At 28.1% G+C, this 9,497-nt stretch overlaps 1 protein-coding gene across 1 annotated transcript; it reads left to right on the top strand.

Moving 5' to 3' along the window:
- Positions 1-3,471: 3,471 nt before the first annotated feature.
- LOC149895061 (E3 SUMO-protein ligase ZBED1-like) lies at positions 3,472-4,281 on the top strand. The gene is made up of 2 exons (XM_090080585.1): positions 3,472-3,571; positions 3,635-4,281. The coding sequence occupies exons 1-2, from the start codon at positions 3,472-3,474 to the stop codon at positions 4,279-4,281; spliced, it is 747 nt and encodes a 248-aa protein (XP_089936711.1).
- The last annotated feature ends 5,216 nt before the right edge of the window (positions 4,282-9,497 follow it).

Raw genomic sequence — 9,497 nt, 5'->3', positions numbered from 1 at the left:
AGTTTTTTTCATTTAGTAAGTTTTCTTGATCTTTTCAAACTTTTTTTGTTAACAAAGTATACATTTTTTAGATATGTTATTATAGGTAGACGCAGTTTTTTGAATAGACCAGTTTAATTTGAAGTTAATATTTTTTTCTTTTAGTTTCCAAATATATTTTGACAGCATAGTCTCTTTTGAGTACTTTTCATGGCTTTTTTTTTATTTTTTAATGTAGTTGATGGAACTTCCTGGTCAAAGAAATCAATTACTATTTTACAATGCTTATTATATAACTAAAGAAAATTATTTACAAGTATATTTTATAATTATATAGAAATGTGATTTATTTTACTATAGGAGGATGGTTCCTGCTTAAATACAATACATTGAAATTTGACTGATAGCATGTTTAATTTGCATAGTAAAGATAAATAAAACTGGAGAAGATTAAGAAAAAGAAAATGTTTATATTTAACAAAAATGAAAATATTGCAAGAAAGAAAAAGATTTAGACTGAAAATAAATAAATTTAAAAAAATCAGCAGTAGTCTTTTGTAGACTGTTGACAAAACGAATTGAACCGATTTGTTTGGAAGAAATAGAAATCGATTTATTAAATTCTTTTGTAGTAAAATTATTATTATTCGAAATACATTATAAATCAATGACAGCAAATGCATGGACATTAGTTGGATTAACAAGTAATTTACATAAATTTATTAAAAGCAGCTAAATAAGTTTAAAGATTATGGTAATTGTCGAATGTTTATATACATCAAAATGAATTGGAAAAACCTTTGCGGTTGGTTTTGAAATCATCCTTTATGATATTATTGGAATAATAGTTTGAATTCTAGTAATAAATTTTTGTTAAATAGGATTTGATTTGTATTGATTATCATTATTTAATTTATCAAAATTTTTTATTCATTTTGTTTTAACAATAATCATCCAGTCAATTGATTTATTAATTTTTTGTTTGTTTAGATATTATCTTGATTATCTAGGTATTGCTTAGATATATATATATATATATATATATATATATATATATATATATATATATATATATATATATGTATATATATATATATATATATATACACTGGCGAGCAAAAAAAAGTGAACAGCGACTGCTTACGCATAAAATGAAAGAGCTCTGGTCAGAAACTCATACAAGCTTGTTTATTTTTGTTCGTACTATCAAAGAATTTACGTTTATCTTTCAAAGAAAACAGGAATAAACTTCTAAACATTAGATATGAATACAGTGAACGTTGTCAGCAAAATCTGTAGTTGATATTAGAGCGTGGGTGAAATAGGTCGTATTATCGCTATATTATTATTATAAAAAATAAAAGGAAAAAAATGTCTCCAAATAAAAGGTAATTTTTTTTTATTTTTATTTTGGTTTTTATTTATGCCTCTAACTTATTTAAAATGAAAAATCCCCTTTAATTTTGATGTTATTGGATTTTTATGAAAAAAAAAAATATTCATTTAGAATACATAGTTTATCATTAAATAAATATTTTCTTCATATATTACTCTAAAAATATTATCATTTTTCTTTCACAGAGGACCTCATTTAACAATGGAACAAAAAGGAATCATTGTTGGAATGAGTGCATCCGGTAAATCGATACGCCAAATTATTCAAATTATGAAAGCTCAAGGTGTAAACATTAGTGTTGGTGGAGTTCACAAGATACTTTCATGTCAGAAAAACAATAAAACAACAGCTAGAAAAAAAGGTTCTGGCAGACCAAGAAAAACGACGGAAAGAGATTGTCACAAGTTAAAATTCAATGTTTTAAAAAATCGAAAAACCACTATGACGCATATCGCAGAAACTTTTACGTGTTCTGATGATAAAAAGGTTAGCCGATGGACAATTTCGAGGCGTCTTAAAGATCAGGGGTTCAAAATACATCCATGTAAAAAAGTACCTCTTCTTACAGCACGCCATAAAAAGGCAAGGTTAGCTTGGGTAAAAAATAATAAAAACACAGACTGGACAAAAATATTATGGTCAGATGAATCACGATTTTGTTTGCATTCAGATCGTCCACAGATGTGCATTAGACGTAAGAACGAACAATTAAATCCAGATTGTATTCACCAAACGGTAAAGGGTAATCTTGGAATTATGGTTTGGGGTTGTTTTTCTGCCAAAGGTGTGGGCAGATTGCATAGAGTCGAAGATGGATTACGAATAAATTCCAAAGAATACATTAGTATTCTACAAAAATCTTTGCTGCCCACACTGGAAGAATTAGAAGAGGATGAAATTAAATTTCAACATGACAATGCTACTTGCCATACGTCTAAACAAGTTAAAAAATGGCTCAAGGATAACAATATCTTCCTTTTTGAAAATTGGCCTGCCCAAAGTCCAGACCTTAATCCCATTGAAAATTTGTGGGACTATATGGATAAAGAGGTCCATAAAAATAATATTTCATCTTTGGATGATCTTTGGGCAGCCATAAAACAAGTTTGGGTTACGATACCTGACCGTTTGATAGCAAATTTAATTGAGTCGATGCCGCGTCGATTAAATGAAGTGATGAAAAATGGTGGTGGCCACACAAAATATTAATTTTTTTTTTCAAAATGAGTCGTATATATGTGTATGTATATGTATTTAATATAAGCGATATGTTATATTTTATGTATTATATTTTTAATTGATTAATAATACATAATTTACTGAAAAATTGTACTGTTCACTTTTTTTTGCTCGCCAGTGTATATATATATATATATATATATATATATATATATATATATATATATATATATATATATATATATATATATATATAATACACACACACACACACATATATACGCTGCCAGTTTCTCTTTTCAGAATCTTCAAGAAGTCTTTCTATTTTCTTGTTCTTTAAGAACATTGAGCACTTTCTATTTTCTATGTTCTATTCTGAACATTGAGCACTAATTTTGTAAAATACACTAACACAATTTACATCCAATATTAGAAATCTATTGCAAGTAACAAGTATTTAAGATTTGAATAAATAATGTGGTTTGTTATAAATCATTTTATTATATACTAATTCATAACATGTTTTGAATTCATTATATATAATCAAAAATTAGAAAATTTTCTTGTCGGACTTTTTTAGTCATCGCTTTATTATAAACGTTTAGAACAATCCCGCGGGATCTGAACGGCAAAATTTTACGTCACCCTCAGATAAACGAAACAAACCCGAAATTTACGGAGACTGGCCTTAAACTACCTGAGTAGGACATGTTTCGCTAATTCGTTACAGTTATGTCAACAAAGGCTTGGAAGAAAATGAAATAAAACAAATACTAATTACTGCATCTACAATCGTTTCACACTTCAAACACTCAACAGTAGCAATCAAAGCACTCCAAGTAGTATAGAAAAAATTAAAAATGCCAGAAAAAAAATTAATTCAGTCTGTTAAAACTAGATAGAAATCGATTTATGCAATGGTTGAACGACTTATTGAGTCTCGGCAATGTATAAGCATAGTTTTAAATGATCGTAATACCACTACTAGAACAGCAGTATCACTGGAACTCAGCGAAAGTAAATGGGAGCTATTGGAGCAGTTAGTATAAGTGCTCAAGCCTTTCGATCTTGTTACTAAAGTCTTGTCATCTGCAACAACTCTAACAATATCAACTGTACATCCTATTTTAAAAAGCATTGCCCAACACTATTTGACTCCCAACGAATCTGACCTACATAAAATTAAAATATTAAAAGAAACATTGTCACAAGAGTTCAAAGCAAGATTTTTTAGTCAAATGCACAGTGATTCTATATTTCTTTTAAATATTGCTTCACTTTTAGACCGACGTTATAAAAATGTTTTTGATGATGAAAGTGATACTTTAATTACCTTAAAAGATTTTATAATGCATCAATTAAATTATGAAGATTCTTCAGATAATGATTCTATTAATCAGCCAAGCTCCATGGTATCTGCTTTAGATATTTTATTTCCCCAAAATGACTGTGGTGAAGATGTTAATCAACAAATTGAGCTTGAAAAATATTTAAGAGAAAATTGCGTCAACAAAAATGCTTGTCCATTAACATGGTGGGCTGAAAATAGCAAAAGATACCCAATCATTTCAAAACTTGCCAAAAAATATTTATGTATACCATCAACATCTACTCCGTCTGAAAGAGCTTTTCTCACTGCAGGAAACATTATAACTTCAAAAAGAAATTGTCTGGCTGGTGAAACAGCCAAATGGTTAATATTTCTTTTGCATGATGCTAAATTATAATTTATATATTATTATTATTTTTTTTACTGTTGTAATAAATATTAAATGTATTATGTATAATGTATAACTATAACAATATTATATGCTCATTAGCCTGAATTTCTACAGTTCTGTAAATATACTAAGATTTAATAAACAACCTTCTATCAAATGTTACAACAGACAAGTTTTCCACTTCATACTTTAATACATTTTTGATGTTTATAGTTTAAAATTTTAAACCTAAATTTGGTATCACAATTTAGTCTTGATATATAGTATATACATACTACATAATATTTTTACTTTATATTTTTGGTTATTGTTTTATTTCACTATTATTTTTTTTAAATTTTGTTACTAGTTGTAGGATACAACTTGGGAGTTGGGTTTGGGACCTCCTAATAATTTTGATTAAAAACCCATGTTATATATTATCTATATTACAAGATGGGACATACATATACTTTTTAAAAATAACTTGAGAAAATGAAAAAAATATATTAATTGATTAGAAAAATCAATAAAATAAACTTTAAAACCTTTGACTTTTTATTTTAAAACCACATGAGGTTAGATTTGGCTATGAATTGCATACAAATACGCACATAACATCTCCTTTTTTTATTAATAAAAATAGTAAATACCTACTTGCTACTTTCTAATTCCTAGTTCCTACCTCATAGGTGGGTATCTAATAATAAATTGTGAAAAACTCGAAAACCCTGGTGTATTTGCTATTAGGGGTCTTATATTGAGTCGAGTGTCAATAGATCTCAGATCGTAATTCGAATTATTTAGGTTGATACTTAATAATAATGAAAAAATAGCTGATTATCTCAAAAACAATGAAGCCGGATTGGATTCGAAATCCGAATCAACGGATTGAATCCGAAATCCGAATCGACGGATTGGATCCGTGAATCCGGATAAAACGGATTGGTCCGAAATTCGGATTAAATAATTGTAATCCGTAATCCGGATTGGTCAAAATAATGCTCAGCACTATTCTTAACATCTAAATAAGTTACAAAACTATGGAGACTGAATGAAAAAGATTTCCACAACTTTGCATTGTTAAAAAGGTTATAGGTTCAAAAGCTTACAAAGATTTTTTTTAAATTAAAATTTTCATTTTTGATTTATTATTCTTAACATTTCTTTAGTAACGGAAATTAATACGGTTTTTCTAATTCTTTGATATCCGAACGCAGCTGATTTGTTATTTCTGAAAAAAAAAAAAAAAAAAAATAATACATTTACGAACTTGTTTACTATAGAACATGGTATGCAACCTTTACAAGTCAAATAATCAAAGTTATTCGTGTCATCTTTGACCAGTCAATATCAAATCGATCGCACTATATTTCAAAACCTTTGAAGAAACTTTTCTTTTCAAATCTGTAAAAGACAGATTGCACATCTGTATTTTCTTTTCGTCAACTATTTCTTACATTTTTTTAGATTTTTGCTAAATTTTCTTTAAATTCTTTTGTTTTTTTTTAAAAGCAAATCCTTCGAATGTGGCTTCTTTTTGTTTTTCTAATAATCGGTTTCTCGATATAAAATACCTTTTCTTCCTATTTTAGGCGCGATCTTTGAGAGAAGAGAAATAGTAGTTCCTGGGTTATCTTTTAGAAAAACGAAAAGTTAAAAAAAGTTACCGCCGCTGAACTTCGATTTTTTACCATGCAGCACCTAGTAGGGTAGACCAGGGAAGACGACAGTAGCTTATTATAGCATTGCACTTCGCCTATGGTTCCTTTTCAGGAATACGTCACCACTTTCCCAAATAGTGCTTATCTAGAACGAGCAAGGTAACGAATGTTGCTTTAACAGCAAAACCGCAAATGTTTAATGTAATATTTATTAAATCGGTAAAAATAGTGTCATCATATGAGACAAAGATTGTTTTGCGTTTTTAGTTAAAACATGGCTGAAGAGTTTAAATCCAGAGTATGTTTCAGCACTGCTCTAGGTAACGTTTTCCAACTGCGCGGCAGATGTCTTAACTGTCATAATGAAAGTCTTTTTGCATACTTAATCTGACTTAACCGCTCAAAAATTGAGGAAGGGTGTCAAGATCCTACTTTGTTAAAGCACTATTTAGCGTCATAAATCATTGCCCTCAAAAAGTCCAAAGGAATTACAGTTGACAAAAACAACTTAATGTCTTCCAGTGAAGGAGAAAGTGCGGAGGATGAGAAAGACGAGGACTTTATTCCAGATACGCCGTCTGCTAAAGAGGTTTCGTCTGTTACCGTTAAAAAGTTTCCTGTAAATTTGAGGTCTAAAAAATCTGTTTAAAGTTCTTCTACTCATGCAGTTTAAGGCCAGTCTCCGTTACTTTCGGGTTTGTTTCGTTTATCTAAGGGTGACGTAAAATTGTGCCGTTCAGATCCCACGGGATTTTTCTAAACGTTTTTGTTAAAGCGGTGACTAAAAAAGTCCAACAAGAAAGTTTTCTAATTCTTTGAGTATATATCATGTGTTCATAACATGATAAGAATTAGTATATAATATGATTTATAACAAACCACATTACTTATTATTTAAATCTTGAATACTTATTATTTACAATAGATTTTTTAAATTGGATGTAAACTGTGTTAGTCTATTTTACAAAATTAGTGCTAAATGTTTAGAACAGAATATCGAAAATAGAAAGTGCTCAATGTTCTTAAAAAACAAGAAAATAGAAAGACTTCTTAAAGATTCTGAAAAAAAATAACTGGCAGCGTATATATATATATATATATATATATATATATATATATATATATATAATATATATATATATATATATACATACATATACATATATATATGTATATATAGTGCTCGAAGTGAGGCGGGATGGGGCGGGATGCCATCCCGTTACCTTTTTAAATTTTGAAAACCATCCCACTCCTTTTTTAATGCATATTTTAGGGTGGGATACCATCCCGGTACATAATAAATTAATGGAAATTTTATTTTATTTTCCTCCTATAAATAAACTTGTAAAAACAATTTTATAGTTTGCAGCAATATGAATATGAGTTTAAATGAACTAAAGTCTTAGCTATTATTTAAAAATTTGCAGTAGAAAGTTCAAAAACTAAATCGATAATTATAAAACATTGCGTCTTTTCTTTTGTATTTTAAATAAAAAGTTACCAAGCATCAAAAAGCGACATTGGCTTTTTTTTCGTTAAAGTATCATTAGAGTTTTTTTTGGTGAAATAAAATATAGTGCACAGTAGATTTACTCAACATTAAATGTTATGATTTTAAAAAAATTTATTTAGGGGAGAACCTTAATGAATGGGACAATTATTGAATGGGACAAAACCAAATTTGCATAGAAGCATCTACGGTTGGCTATCCAGACTTCTGTGGTGAGAAGTGTTTGACACAACCATTCAACAGACCAAATCTTTATTTCTATTATGGTCTAAACATAATGGCATTGGATGTTATTGTGTTTTGAAGAACAATAAGTAATTTTTAAAAACAATTTTCTGTGTCTGATTTTGCAGCGATTACTAAAGTTATGGAAAATGAAACTCCATTTTTAAACACCCAAATGTCTCTACTTTTTAAATTTGTAAAACATTTGCGGTTAGGTATTACTGTTTTTAGCCTGTCCAGTCATTTGTGCATATAGTGGGAAGCCTATTGAATGGGACAAAGTATTGATTATTGAATGGGACTTTTCCAAACGGCCTGATGTGAAAAAAGCAGAAAAATATATTTCGGCAACTTAGTTATGGTCACACATAATTTTATTTTTAAATACGTTTTGATTTGATGTTAGAATATGGTTCTAAACAAGTGTGACCAATGCTTTAGCTAAAATTCAATATTATGTTCAGAGTTGAGAGAACTAAATCTCTATTAAAATCTTTTCTTTAGTATTCTTTAAAGTTGAGTCGATCAATAGTTTATTAAATGAAATTAATTTTAAATATTTAATTAGATATGTTGATGTATGATATTTATAATATGTATAAATATGTATAAATGTTTAATTAGATATGTTGTTGATAACAGAGTATTAAAAAGATAGCGAATATTAGATATATATATTATATATATACATATATATATGTGTATATATATATATATATATATATATATATATATATATATACACACTTACTTATAATTCCTGTTTTGTAGTTATTTATTGTATTTATATACATTTATGTATATCTACTCACACACACACACACACACACACACACACACACACACACACACACACACACACACACACACACACACACACACACACACACACACACACACACACACATGTATGTATATCATATACTATATGTATGTATATGTATTATACATATACATACATATATATATGTGTGTGTATATCTGTGTGTATTTTAATTATATATTTAATGTTTGTATTTAAATATTTGCATATTGCATATATTTGGTTTTTGGGTCTGCTTGGATTCAGTGTTTTACTTGTCAATGGTGGATATGTGGTAATTGTAATAATAACAGCAAGAAGCGTTATTATGAATGCGAACTATGTGAATTTGACTGTTAATATCTTCTACACTTTCTTTGATTTATTGGTTTTTATTTCATGTACTTTGCAACAAACAATAATTGTTGATTTTTGTATTTCGGTTAAACATAAATAAAATGAATTTTTTAAATATCTAATAAGATACTTTGTTATTGAGTTTTTTGAAAGTAAACTAGATACTTTATATGGTATAAAGTTGTTTATTTATTTATAATTTATAATTTAACATAGGGATGCTGTAGGCAATGGCTCATTTCCCTATTGGAAATGTGTCATTACTGGGTATTATATCCAAGCATTTAAACAACGCTTTTTGTTTTACTAAAAACAGTTATTCGTGTTTTTAATTTATTTTTAATATACATATTTTTTAATAAAATTATTTTAGATTTGTCAATATTTGCAGACATTCTGCTATATTTATAGCTTTTTCGGGTTCCCTAATTGTAGAAACTACTCTTACTGCTTGACTGCCTTGAAACTTACTTAGGACCTCTCTTCTTTTATTAATTTTTTAGATTTGTCCCATTCAATAATTTTTTTTGTCCCATTCAATGAGTAGTTCTTAATGAATGGGACAAATGCCATGGTCCAATAAAACTCTCTTTTTACCAATACCCATATGCGGAATCAATTTTTTGTTTTTGTTTATCATAGTACGAGATTTAATAGTTATCAAACTATTTTCAAAGTAATTTTT

This window comes from Hydra viridissima, unplaced genomic scaffold (assembly GCF_058129835.1).
Source record: "Hydra viridissima isolate aposymbiotic clone 2 unplaced genomic scaffold, HvirCarnegie_v1 scaffold_1, whole genome shotgun sequence".
In the NCBI taxonomy this organism is placed as follows: Eukaryota; Metazoa; Cnidaria; class Hydrozoa; order Anthoathecata; family Hydridae; genus Hydra; species Hydra viridissima.
This window is presented reverse-complemented; position numbering and strand designations above follow the sequence as displayed.